Raw genomic sequence first — 14040 nt, 5'->3', positions numbered from 1 at the left:
GCACATTTTCAAAATGGGAGGACTTAGTACTCCTGCTTCAAGCTGTGTGCAGAATCCTCCAAATTCCAATTACCAGATGTAGACATGTTACAGCTTTTTTTTTTTTCCAAGTTCCCTCAAATAAATACTGAAAACTTTCAGGATCTTCTTAGGAATGCAAATTTTTTTATCAACTTAGGTGCTTGTGAATTTGTTTTTCCAAATTAATGAATAAACTGGAAAAGAGAAAAATTGAATGTTAGGAGGTCTTCTAAACCAGGAGATCTAGTTCTCTGCTGTTAGCAGGCACCACCTCATACAATTGCTATCATGCATTAGTTCAAACTATAGAGCCATATTCCTCTGATTCTCCCTTTTGCTAAGTTAAGCAAATGAAATTTGAAAGTGCTTTCAGAACCACTTCTCATGGGAGAAGTACCTCATTCAAATGCCCCCTTCTCAAGGGACATGGCCCAGCACCTGCAATGGACTGTAACACTTCCTCATCCTGAGTGGAAACTCCCTCCTAATGTGTTCAAGGGTTGCATTTACCCTTGACAGACCTGCAGCCTGCTCAAGATGAGCTGCACATCTGCCAAGCCACCAGCATTTCTACTGTTTCCAGCCAAGAGGTGCTCCAGGGGTCAGAGCTAAAGCCCAGAGATCCTGCTGAACACAAACCTCACATGCCACATTGTGAGACTGAGCTTCTAATGCTCCTGCCCAAAAAAACATCCAGCTTTTTCCCAACCTTCCTAACCCTTCTCTAGCCCTGTTTTCAGGTGCTGCCAAGTAGTGGGGGAAAATCACTTCCCTGCTCCTGCTGGCCACACTATTTCTGATACAGGCCAGGATGCATTTGGTCTCCTTGACCACCTGGGCACGCTCCTGGCTCATGTGCAGACAGCTGTCAACCAGCAGCCCCAAGTTCCTGTCCACTGAGCAGCTTTTCAGCCACCTCTAGTCCAGGTGCGTAGTGTGGTAACCACAAGAAACATGCAAATTTTTCACCTTATTCAGATCTACAAATTCAATTCCTTCTGAAAGCCATAGACTTCTTTTAAAAGACGTTATGCTCTGAAACAGTCATTCTTTGTACAAGGAAGACAGAATATCTGTTAAAACATTAAATGATACAAGGCCAAAACAATTGAAGCAAGTACATCTAGTTAGATTATTTAGCTCTAAATTACATACCTGTTATGGGGAAGAGACACTCAGAATTACACAAGTTGTTATCATAGGCCCCCTCACTCTGCATGTTCCTACTGTATTTTTCAACCTCTATCAGTCAGCCAAAACACTGAGTCTCCAAAGTAAGTTTTATTAAAAATAAAAAGCTACCAAAAGACACCTAGAGATTATATGATTTACACTGATTTAAAAAAAAAAAAAATATATATATATATATAGTTCACACACATAGGCTTAGTATATTTAAATTACTCAAAAGTATAAAGACTGAAATATTCAAGCTAAGAGATTACAAACAAGAGTTTGGACATGTTTTTTCCCCAAGACTTAAGTAATTTTTTTCTTTTGTGCATTCTCTGTTTACTGATTTAGCAGATCAGTTTAAAAGCTCAATGACTGGCTATTACACTTTCAGCTCAAGATCAATAGCAAAAATTACTTTTACTAAACTTTTCTGCTTAACAACAGGGCCAAGATTTTCTCTCTCTAAAATCACAGAGCTATATTCTGGGATTGGCAACAATGTATTTTGCAGATAGAAAGACTAGGTCATTTACTCATGCCCCCTGAAATCATCATCTGCAGCTAGAATATTCTCAAGCAATTAATTACCATAGATAACTACAACACCCATGTTTTCTCCAGCCTACCCTTTGAAGCATGGAGCTGCAAACAGCACAATTTATAGTGCAAGCCTATATTTAATTTCCTAATCCAGTACTACTTATGAGTCATAGCTAAGGCAGCAAGCAATTAAAAGCCTCTTCCAATATCTCTCCAATTTAGCCAAAGCACCTTCTCCTCTGGTAGAGAGACACTGGACAGGTGGATATGGTTACATAAATATAAATATGTGATAAAAATTTGTATATAAACATGACATATAAATATGTGTATACTATGTTATATAAATATGTATGTTTGTGCAGAAAGCTGCCATTCTGCACCCAGAGTTTACCAGATTTTAAGACCAGGTTTCAAAAGCTACAAATAACTCTTAAGAAGATAACTTAAGAACTTTTCAGTTCTCAATAGTGCCACCTGCAAACAGCATTACAACAAAAAAATACAGATGTTTCCACATAGAGAATTTGGTTTTAAAACTGGCACCTTAAATTTTTTGACCTGTTGGATTTATTTCTTTTACAGTGACTTTAACTGTTGAAAGACCTGGCTTGCAAGAGCTTAAGACACAACCAAATAAACTCCACAGCACATACTTTTTTGCTTCAACAAAGAGTTACCTCAAGAAAACTATTTGTATTCTTTTCAGGAACATTTTCTTAGTGGCACACAAAGGCAAGGGAGTAGAGACCCAATTAATCTTTAGATCTTCATAGTGATACTGTCAAGAAGACTACTTATGTATGTCAGCCTACACTTACTAAATAGCAAGCATTCACTGAGTTCCTTTCATGGTAAGTGTTACTAGAGAGCCAGAAGATGATAATACTTTCTGTTTTCATCACATTTTTCTGCATGCATTCTACAACTTCTGCCTATGCTCAAATGGAACAGCAAAACAAGACCAAAAAAAAGTAACAACCTCTACAACTTAGAGATATAAAGCACTTTCTTTCCAGGCATTCAAGCCCCTTGAAACAGTACAGCCATTAAATACAAAACCCAAAAAGTATAAGCACTGCATCTTTGAGACACAGCAGAGACACAACTGCACCCAAGTGCAATAGCATGGTAATACAGGAAGACAAAGTCCTCATGAAAAACAGTGCCCCTAAGATAGCAAATTACTTTACCCAGTGCCAAAATTTGTTTATGTACATGCAGGTAATTTTTATAACTCCATTACATCAGTGTTTAAGGAACAGAAACTCTGTGTATGCATCATAGAAGCCAGTGGGGAGACAGAAGAGGAGCTCAGAGGAAGTTAGGGTTCTTTCCCCCACAAGTAAATTTTAAGTATAAACAGGTATAAGGAAAGTATCTACATATTTTTCTTCTGCTTTTCATGCAAGTTTGAATAGACCCAGCAGGTCAAAAGGCAGAAAAAAATCCCCTACCTCTCCTGAGACAATGAAGGCTTTCCACATGCCAAGATTCTCACACCACCAGTCTGTTCTTGCAATGTGCAGCTGAAGGTCACTGTGCTCTCTCTCCATCAGAGTAATTTCATCCTTCAGCTTAGAAACAATCTGCAGAGAAAAGTTTATTCATTACAATTGGTAGGGAAAAGCTTGTGCAGCACACAAGATTTATGTCTTTAGGGACACTGTTCTGAAAGAAGAAAAGGTACAAAAGCAGAGGGAGAACAATTTCTGTGGATTAAAAAAAATAAATTACAAGTGAGAAAATCAATGATGTCTCAAACTTGTAGAGCACACAGCAATCTTAAAGGTCAACCCTTACATTAAAAAAAAAAACCAACAATTTAGAAGTACAACTACTATCACACTACCTGCATATAAGACACTTGAGATAGGATTATATATTACACACAGTATTTTTTATAAAAATTTGAAATTAATGAAATATACCTTACTGAGGCATCTCTATAATTTTCAGGTACACATCATGTGACTGAAGAACCTAGGAATAGATTTCATTTCTAGGAAATTATCTATGTTAGAAATCACTCAAAATTATCACTTATTTCATTCTAGTTTTGGAAAGGCAAGGATTTGTTATTGTGAAAAGCACAAAAAATAGCCAAACATCCTGCCAGGAGACAGTATGACAAGAGAAGGTGGAAATATACATAAGATGTGACATTAGAAACACAGCAAAAGCAGATGACACTTTTCCATTTTTAAGTATGATATACCACTTAGCCAAATTTATCAGTTCTATCACTTACACCACAAGTGGTGCATTCTACAGAGCTACAGGAATTCTATCTTGTTCAGAATTTTTGTCTCATGTCAGATGTAAAATACATATGTGACAGCTATATAACAATTTTCTAGCAAATACCTCGCCTTCAGAATAATTTTGTATTTTATGTGCTATCAATGCTGAGCCTTCTCTACAATCACCTTACATTCACTCCAGCAGCATCCAGAACATTCAATAAATACAGAACAACTGGTAAGATTTTATCATAAGTAAACAGGTGTTACATTTACAAACTGAATACTGAGACTTTACAATAATACTGGATCCATTTTACTATTCTGTTTCAGAGATGTAGCTATTTTCCAAGACCATTTTAGAAACAAAACATAAAGGGAAAAACCCACATCTTCAGTAGGGGTACAATCCCTGCCTCCTCAAGAGCCTAAGTACAGAAAGAATATAGCTGTTATGGTTTCAAGAATACAAAAGGAACATAGAACATTCATGTGAATGGAACAAAATATAAAGGTTTAGTTATAGAGAATCATAGAAGGGCTTGGGTTGGAAGGGGGACGCTCCAGAACAGCTGCAAACATTTTCAGTTGTCTGCAGTACCCTCTGGCAGAAGGAAGATGTGGAAGGGACAGAGGGAATGAAGCCAGCCAGGGTGGCGCAAACTCTAGTGCCCACACCTTTCTCCTGGAGGTGGCTCTGCCCAGAGCTGGGGTGTCAACTCCTATTCTGACAAGCGTCTTACACTCACCCTGAGTGAAGGAAAAATGTATAAAGAAGCCAGCCAGGTTCTGAGCAATGACTAATACCCAGGTACATTTTTGTCATCGCTAGCAGCAGGATTTTAGGAAAACACCTTGGCTCCTTGTTCATCTTACCCACCATCTACCATCTGCAACCAAATCCCATTACAGCTGACAAGACAGGCCCAACTGCATCTGAACAACAGGCCTGTTGTAAAATCAACACAAGTAAGTTTGCCCAAGCCATGTGCAAGCCCCTTGCTTCTCCTGAGTATATTCTCAGATTAGTTACCTGTTTCACTTTGCAAAGACAAAAGGATGTTTTTGTTTGCCCTAGTCCAGAGGTTAAAGTTTCATATCACTCCGAATTCTCCCTTTGAGGACAGCATGCTTTCTCCTAGCTCCTAATAAAGGAATCAGTCACTCCTAAAGGTCTGGGATTTTTTATCCTTTAGCTGGAGGAAGTCTGTCTGAGCTGGCACTGCAGCCGAGGGCGCTGTGCTGTGCCCCGGAGCAGCAGCACAGGGCACAGGAGCCGAGCAGCACATCCCTGGGCAGCACAGGGCACAGGAGACGAGCAGCGCATCCCTGGGCAGCACAGGGCACAGGAGCTGAGCAGTGCATCCCTGGGCAGCACAGGGCACAGGAGCTGAGCAGCGCATCCCTGGGCAGCACAGGGCACAGGAGCTGAGCAGTGCAGCACCCAGGCAGCAGAGGGCACAGGAGCTGAGCAGTGCATCCCCGGGCAGCACAGGGCACAGGAGCTGATCAGTGCATCCCTGGCAGCACAGGGCACAGGAGCCGAGCAGCACATCCCTGGCAGCACAGGGCACAGGAGCTGAGGAGTGCATCCCTGGCAGCACAGGGCACAGGAGCTGAGCAGCACATCCCTGGGCAGCACAGGGCACAGGAGCTGAGCAGCACAGCACCTGGGCAGCACAGGGCACAGGAGCTGAGCAGCACATCCCTGGCAGCACAGGGCACAGGAGCTGATCAGTGCATCCCTGGCAGCACAGGGCACAGGAGCTGATCAGTGCATCCCTTGGCAGCAGAGGGCACAGGAGCTGAGCAGCACATCCCTGGCAGCACAGGGCACAGGAGCTGAGCAGCACATCCCTGGGCAGCACAGGGCACAGGAGCTGAGCAGCGCAGCACCCGGGCAGCAGCAGCGGTGCCAGATGCCCGAGGCACAGCAGGGCAGGGAAGGGAGGCAAGGGAGAAACAGCCCTTGCCACCGACAAGGCAGCACAGGAGAGTGATCCTTATTCCATGGCCAACAGAGCAATATATATCACATTCACAAGTTTATTCACCATATCTAAAAGCTATTGTAACTAAACAATTAAAACTAAGTTCTGATTTCACCTTCTGTTTAACAAATTGAGTGAAATAACCATCTGACCCATCCAAAATGTGACAACTGGATATGACACAAACATACACTTACCCAAAATTAAAACAATAAATTCAAATAAAAGAACTGAAGATACTAAAGTTTTGTACCTTTTTGTCGGGTTTTGGTGAATTACAAATGGAATTTAGAGCCTGTTTCTTATACTCAAGCTTGTCATTTAGCTGGCGAAGTTTATTTACAGCATAACTGGCCTGTTCATTAATTCTTGTGCTGCATTCTTCAGTAGCTTCTTCACAACAACCTTGGCTCTAGGAATAGAGGGTGGGGGTAATTGCTACATTAATATGAGAAAAGAGACAGTTATTCACAGAATGACAGAATGGTTTCAGCTGGAAGGGACCTTAAAGATCACACAGTTCTGATCTCACTGCCATTGGCATAGACACTTCCCACCAGACCAGACTGGTCAGAGCCCCATCCAGCCTGGCCTTGAACACTGCCAGGGATGGGGCAGGAGGTGAGTTATCATTTGCTTCTTGATATAGATGAAAATGTAGGTAATAACAGATATTCCAGCCTTCAGATCCAACATCAAATGTCAGTCTGTTGTAAAAAGCCAAACCAAAACCAAAAACCCCAACAGACAAAGCCTCATTACCACTTCTAGTACGGTTCCTTGTCAACTCACAGCAACAGGGTAAAAATGACCTTCCAGCTAAGGCTTTAGTGTTAACGAGAGGTAGAGTTAAAGTTTGTTTTAAAAGCAAAAACAGCTCAGTAGTCATGATGAATATTCAGAGCCAGATAGAAAAGTAAATACTTTGCACTGAGCTGAAAGATAATGAGGATGGGGCAGCAGCGAATAAAACCAAAAAATTCCATATTTCTAACAAACAGACCTGCCTCCCACAAACCTTCACAAAACAGATTTGTCATCCTGCAGAACAATCTAAACCAAGTCCTTTAGCTTTCTACACAGATTTTACTGCTGTTTTTAGAAGTGTTAATAAAAATGTGTTAAAAGCACATATGCCTTACCCTAAATTCATAAATCATTTTCATATATTCATTCAGACAAACCAATAGCTTTTTCCATCTTGTGTACTACAGGCTGCAAAAAAATAGAAAACTTCACACCTTTCAGTGACATTTTCCTTAATATCTTCTGACATATAGCTCAACATCCCCCTTCTTACTGTACTTCCCCAAATAGACATGAAGACCTTGAGATCTAGCAAACAGCACTCAGCTTTTACTGCTGCTATGTTCAAAGATCTTTGAGGCCTGTTTGTGACTGAGTATATCTAAATTTATCTGTGGGAAGCTGAGTCTATTCTCATGAAGAGGGGTTCTAGGTTATTTAATGATATTCCAACTAAATAAACTATCCTTGTATCATAAAGAAAAAGTTAACAGAAGGAGATCTCATTCTCTTGTAAATTCTGAGAGTTTTAGAGGAGACAATCCTGTTGTAAATTCCATCTTATATCTTATTTAAGAAAGTCTGAGAAGAGATAACAGTAGCAACAATAACAAATCTCCTTAGCATGATCCTCAAACATAATGCAGAAGTCAGGAGTTCTAGGTTAAGAAATCCATGCCCTTTTCTAGCTCTGCATTTGCCTGCTCTGTGGCTGAGTAAAAACCCATTAGCTCCATGCCCTGTCCTTTCTTCTATTTTGCATGGACTATGAACTCCTAGGGTCAGAAACTTGCCTCCAAGCATGAGTATAGACCTCAGCTCACAATGTTGTCTTCTGGCACTACAATAACACAAATAATAATAATGAACAATATTGGGTGTTATTTAAAATGCTAATGTAAAGAACCACTAAAAAACCCCAAACCTTACACTTGTGGGGAAGCACAGAGGTAAAGAATGAATCAAAAATGCTATTTTCAACACAGAACAATTAGATGACTTTTCATAGGAAGTTCAATGCTATCAGTCAAAGAATTGCAATTAATTACAAATCAGTGAGGCTGTGCTCCCAGAAGCAGGCTGCATGATTTCTCTGTCATTAACTTTCCAGATACTTAAAGCAAAAAACACTGCTGAATCACTAGGTTTATCACAAAAAAAAAAAAAAAGCCAGAATTACAAGATCAAATAACCTATATTCAAAATATCAAATTTAACAACCAACCAGTTCACTCAAAGCTGAGATCATAATGGATTGCACTGTCTTCCCTTCATTGGTAAGCTGACAATGGCTTCCATTTCTGTGAGTGACATAGAACACAGATGTCTGCCTTGTTTTAGTGATCTGACACATGCAGCACCAATGCCATCACCAGATCCTCTTCTCAAACTGCTGGATGCCAGCACTGCCTGCTTCTATATTTCTACCTGTGATATTTGTCCAAGTAGAAATACTTGGAGGTTTGTGGAGGTTTGTCCCAGAAAGTGGTACCAGGCTGGGAAGAAGAAAGAGTTGTTCCATCTGGAGCAGAACCAGCTCTCTGGCCCTTCCCAGATTCCTATCTTGTGACTTGATGTTCTCACATTTAATCAGGGCTCATCCTTTTGTCCTCATCTCCTTGAGTGCATGAGATGGCTTTTATCTATTCAGCTACAGCAGTGCATGAGATGCATGAGATGGCTTTTATCTATTCAGCTATAGCAGTGAAATTTATAGAAAATGAACACAGATGATGCTCACAGTGCCCCAGGAAGTGAGGACATAGACCCAAACTAAACAAAAAACAATCTGTACTTCCTAACAATATGTATCCCTTCAGAGACATCCAATTCTCAGCTGTCATTTCCAATATATGGGGAGAAAAAAACCCACAAACTTATTAGCCAGTACTGCATTTTCACCAAAATTTGAAAGAACATGGGAAGTTTCAGAAAGACTCTTATAATTTGTTTTCACCTCAAAAACCCTGAAGCATGGCACAGCACCATAAGAACTGCTCTATTCAAGAGATACTCAAGCTGTATATACAACTTCATACTTAATTAGTTGTTAGATTTTTTTTTTTAACTGTTTTGAATGTTATGGGCAGACTTGGCAATATATTAGTCTTTAAGGCTTCACAGCTTACATAGACTTCATATCTGGTCCACACATATCCAAGGACTCAAAGGAAGGACGGATGATGCTGATGTGAAAAATCTGACTTTTTGGCAGCTAAAGTAGATGTTATCAGTACAGCTAGCCCTAAAGTATTGTGTCAGTTTCCTCAGAGAAATCATTATCTGTGTTAGACTTTGAATAAATCATATGAAGAAATTAGAAAGCACAGCATTTAATGCTTCAAGAAGTTCTGGACAAAACTGTTCAGAGCCATTGTGCAAAGCCTCAGTGACTGCAAGCACAAGAACACAAAGCCTTTGAAGTACCTACCACTCTCAACAGAGAGCTGAGTTAGCAGTGAGAAAACTAAAAAACACATCTTGAATATTTTATCCAGGAAAAGAATACAGGGGAAAACAAGCATTGAAAAGATTCATCAAGCTATAAAAGCACATATTGCAAGTAATTTACTTACAACTATTCATCTCTGCAGATTTGCTGATACACAAACTACAAAGACTAGAGCACCTCACCTACAGAAATTAAAGTCATTTAAGGAGTAAATATAAAAGCCTTAGGTTCTGGAAAAATAGTTTCTAAATTGCAGAATGTACATCAGCACTTCTGGATTCTGCTTATTTGTTTATTTAAATCTGGTTTTAGACAAACTGTTACATTTCATTGAGTTCTGAGCAAGTTCACTGTAAATTGAAGACATCCATGCTGATCTGAAGCAGCAGCCTGACTGAAAGAGGCACTCAACAGTCTGAGACATGCTCTTGTCAAAATGTTCTTGTATAAACACAACACACAAGTTGCCTTGACAAGACTGATTGAGACAGCCCAAGGAAAAAACCTGCCCCAAAAAGAGTTGCCATTGGCTTATTGCTTATGACATTTTGAATGCTCTGTTTTAGTACTTAGAGTTCTTGTGCCAGATTTATCTTCCAACATGGTCTAATAATTTATTCAATTAATCAATAAAAACCACTAAGGTTATATTTTACATTACTTTTTCTTCTCTTTTGTGCAATTTTAATACCTATTTAGTACCTAGGAAATGCATGGGAGACAGGGACAGTGCCTGGGCAGAAACCAACTGATGTTTCAGTGAGAATTTTTCCACTCAAAAGCAGAGCAGCTGAGCCTAGACAAAGTATGTTTTGCATTCTCTGTTTCTAAGGAGCATAATGAAAGATGTGAAATAGAGAAGGCTTAGGAATCTGAACTATCTACTCCAACTAAATTAAAATTTAAGTAGTCTGTCATTTTGTACCATTTTATTTGAAAGAGCATGTAAACAAAAAGTTTTACCAGATGAAACTACACGAGTGATGATATTTATAAATAAATGAGTAAAATAAAGAAGGGTAGTCGAAAGCTGAAGGACAGAAGATGCTACTACATTCTTTTCTCAGGACAGTCTCTCAGATCACTTTAAATAACAGTGAAAGAAATTGTCTGTGTGACTCACCACTTCATCTTTGTCCTCAGGAGTTAGCTGAGCAGAACTTCTTTCTTCCTCCTGCTTGACTGATCTCTCATATAAATCACTGACAATGAATGAGGGGTAGTATCTGTCCTTTAGAGTTTCATAAACATCTGCCTGAATTCTGTAGAATACTTCAATGCCTTTATTTCCCACAAGACTTTGCTGTATTTCCTTATAAAGGGATTTTTCCACAGGTATTTCTCTGCTTTCCACAAAAAAGTTCTGGTAAATGTCACTCACCAGTTGAGGTATTTCAGCCTAGGAAGCAAGGGAGAGGGAGGGAGAAAAGAATAATGAAAAGATACTGAAAATATCAAGATGACTCAGGACCCAGGTGCACAATTTGAAGGATAATCAAGCTAATTTCCTATCCAAATGTATGAGAAGACATCTGTAAACCTCTCACTGAGACCAAGCATGCTGCCTGCCTGTGCACCTCTGCTAAGCAATCCATTTTACAAGTTAAGTATGGATATTTGGTAAGTGAAGGAACAGCTGTGCCCTACAATTGCCAGAGCTTCCACACCCACTCTTTCAAATCCATGTTCCAAAAGCTGGCATTAAAAGGAAGAAAAGTGCTAGAGCAACAGTATGGTCACCATTTTAAATTCAGATGGGAAAGCTCAGCTGGATCAGCTCTCCTGTCTTCTGCTGAATAGAATCAATTCACTTTACACATCATTATAATTCATTTGAAGAGGAAAAGGGAAAAAAATGCTAGAGGAAGAAAAGCACAATTGGAAGAGACATTTACCAGTACAGGAGGCTGGGTATTTTTACTGAGCACAGTAAAGTGCAAGGATTGAACTTTGCATTAATGAACAGGAAAGAGTGAAAGTAATGCAGCAGAGCCCATTATCAGTTCCCTGAATTACCACCTCCCTAAACTGGAGAGAATTAAAAAGGGTTTATCCACTCCCTCAGAATGGCACAATGTCCTTACCTGCCTCATCTGACAATACCACAGCCACATACATGGCTGCAGGACACTACCTTTGTGTAAGCTGCCCTGTAGTGGCAGATATATCCATGTCCATATGTACATGCATATTGTTTTGAACAGGAGGGCAAAAAATCACAACTGAGCAGTCATAAAATGATTTATAGTACCTTTTCCAATCATGAGCAGTTTGCAAGTCAACACTGATTTACAGAACTCTCTTCACAGTGCCTGACAAACCGTTTTTATCAACACTCTCTAGCTTGAGTTGGTTGGTAGTCATTTTTTCAGTCTGTATTAATGGCTCACTACTCATACTCTACAATTTGTCTCTCTCTTTACAGGATGCTTTATGTTTTCCAATTGATTGGAATAAGAGCAATAAAATTACAGTGAACAAAAAGTTAACTGATAATCAATAATAAAATCTGTATTTCGTACTAGAGTGAATCCTGAAAGTTTAATTGCTTCCCCCAGAAATCCACCACACTGGTCACAAATAGCAAATTTTTATTCTACAAATTCTTCCTCTGCACCATTGCTTGTTGCAACTTTTGGTGATATTCCCTATCTTTGTTTCAGGGTTCTAACTCCTACTTTATTTTAGCCAAAATTACAATATAGCATTGTTTCTTCTCTCTATCAGTAGTGTGGCATTCCTGGAGAAACTTAGCTGCTACAGATTAGGGGGAGGTCTTTTAAAGCAACACCTCTCTTCCAAAAAGATTTTAAGAATGTATATACACACAATTTCATTATTTTGGATGGAAAAGGCTATTTGTAATTGGCAAGATGAGACAGTTATGTACAGACTTATCCAAGTGGAATGTTCCTCTAGATTTCATGTGAATTAATACAAATAAGCCTGCATGCTTTACTGCATGCTTTTTCTCTGGTGGAGGGGGCTACTCCTTTTGCATATCAAGTATTCCTTTTAACAGATGTTGTTACACCAACCAACAATAAATCACCATCACAACCGCCCACAAATTTTAATTGCAATATTAACTTCAAATATTGACATGAAGCAGCTAAAAAAAAACCCAAATTGGTTAGAACCCATCCTATGCTATTGATACTTCAGAAATATGAAGACATTTCCTATCATCAATACCACAACACACAGTGTCATCAATGTACAAAGGCTTGCAACTTCTTCCACCTTGTTAGCATTCTTCAGATTTTCCACAGACTCCCAGAAGCCAATCAAAGCCATCTTGTCCATCCTCTCCATGTAGATCCGGAAGTGCTCTCGGTATGAAGGGTTGGCCAAAATTTCTTCAAACTGAAGAATCTGAAGAAGGGAAAACTAAGAATAAAAACTGGAAAAGTGCCTAATTCTAACTCCTTTCCTTATAGGGAAAATCTTTTCACCATGCATCCCACAAATGTGTCCTAGATTCAACTACACAGACCTCCTACGGTAATAGTTTTGCTTCATTAAAAAAAAAAAAGAGTTTTAAGTACTCAGAAGATAAATTCATCTATGCTTCTATCAGATAGTAAATACCTCCACATCTTTCTAATCAGGATACATTTCAAAGGACTAAGATGGCCTTTCAAGTCATTCATGAAATGCTATTGTCAAAAATTTAACTTCCAATGTTCCTACAAAGCAGAGGAGCCTGAGAGCTAAATAATCTGTTCTTGTTTCAAACACCAACAGTTTCCATACCACAGCCCACAGAGCTTTGAGATGTATCTCAATTATTCCCAGAGACACAGAGAAAGATGTAATACCTTGTCTGCCAGGGCATTTGGTGCCCAGTTCCCATTGTTATTGAAAAACATCTATCAGAAACACAGTCAGGAACTAGTATGTTCTGTGATCTAATGCTCAGGACTTTTCCTGAGTGAGGAGGGTGTACATCAGGCAGTAAAGGAAATGAAACACAGGCTTCCTGTACCCATGCAGAAGCTGCAGCCATTAAGAAGTAGCATTAAAAAGCCATTATCACTTCCTTATCCTCTACTATTTTTGTGAATCCAGGCCTTTTCTTTGAGACAAACACCTGAAATCAAAACACTTCTCTGACAAAATGATCAAAACTTCCCATACTGAACAAAATTAATAACCTTGTCTTTCTCTGAAAAATAGGACCAAGTTTTTGCTATTTTCCAAAAACAGGACCATTTTTTGATGTTTCCTCATCAAAACCAAGCAACCTTTTCCCTCCAACCCTCCAGTCTTGCAGTGGAACCAGTTTTCATATCACTTATTTAGTGCCATTACTTTTATCACCAGGAACCCAAACACACTGCTTAAAGTAGTCTGAATTTCTTTGTTTCTCACAGGCACCAACCAAATCACACTTTTTCCTTTGAAAAGAAAGAAGGTCCTCAGGCACTGGGGCTAATGAGTCTTCCTATGACTTTGCATTTTATAGCAAAGTTTATTTGGTTTGGAGCAAGACGTGAACTCTGAGATGGAGGCATTAATAATTTCTCTAATATGGGTTTTCTGATACCTAACAATAATAATACAATTCTGGTCATCATCAGGATACCTC

At 39.3% G+C, this 14040-nt stretch overlaps 1 protein-coding gene across 1 annotated transcript in view; it reads right to left on the bottom strand.

Annotated features, from left to right (window-relative positions):
• The window catches only part of SNX25 (sorting nexin 25), an 82658-nt gene that overhangs the window by 12517 nt on the left and 56101 nt on the right, over nt 1–14040 (bottom strand). The window contains exons 8-11 of the mRNA XM_036382011.2: nt 12693–12824; nt 10573–10848; nt 6225–6383; nt 3195–3326 (exon numbers count right to left, since the gene is read on the bottom strand). Coding sequence (XP_036237904.2) covers nt 3195–3326; nt 6225–6383; nt 10573–10848; nt 12693–12824 — 699 coding nt within the window. The remainder of the gene's footprint in view (nt 1–3194; nt 3327–6224; nt 6384–10572; nt 10849–12692; nt 12825–14040) is intronic.

The sequence above is a fragment of the Molothrus ater genome, chromosome 4 (assembly GCF_012460135.2).
Source record: "Molothrus ater isolate BHLD 08-10-18 breed brown headed cowbird chromosome 4, BPBGC_Mater_1.1, whole genome shotgun sequence".
Taxonomy (NCBI): Eukaryota; Metazoa; Chordata; class Aves; order Passeriformes; family Icteridae; genus Molothrus; species Molothrus ater.
The sequence above is the reverse complement of the archived record's forward strand: the minus strand, read 5'-3'. Positions and strand labels throughout refer to the sequence as shown.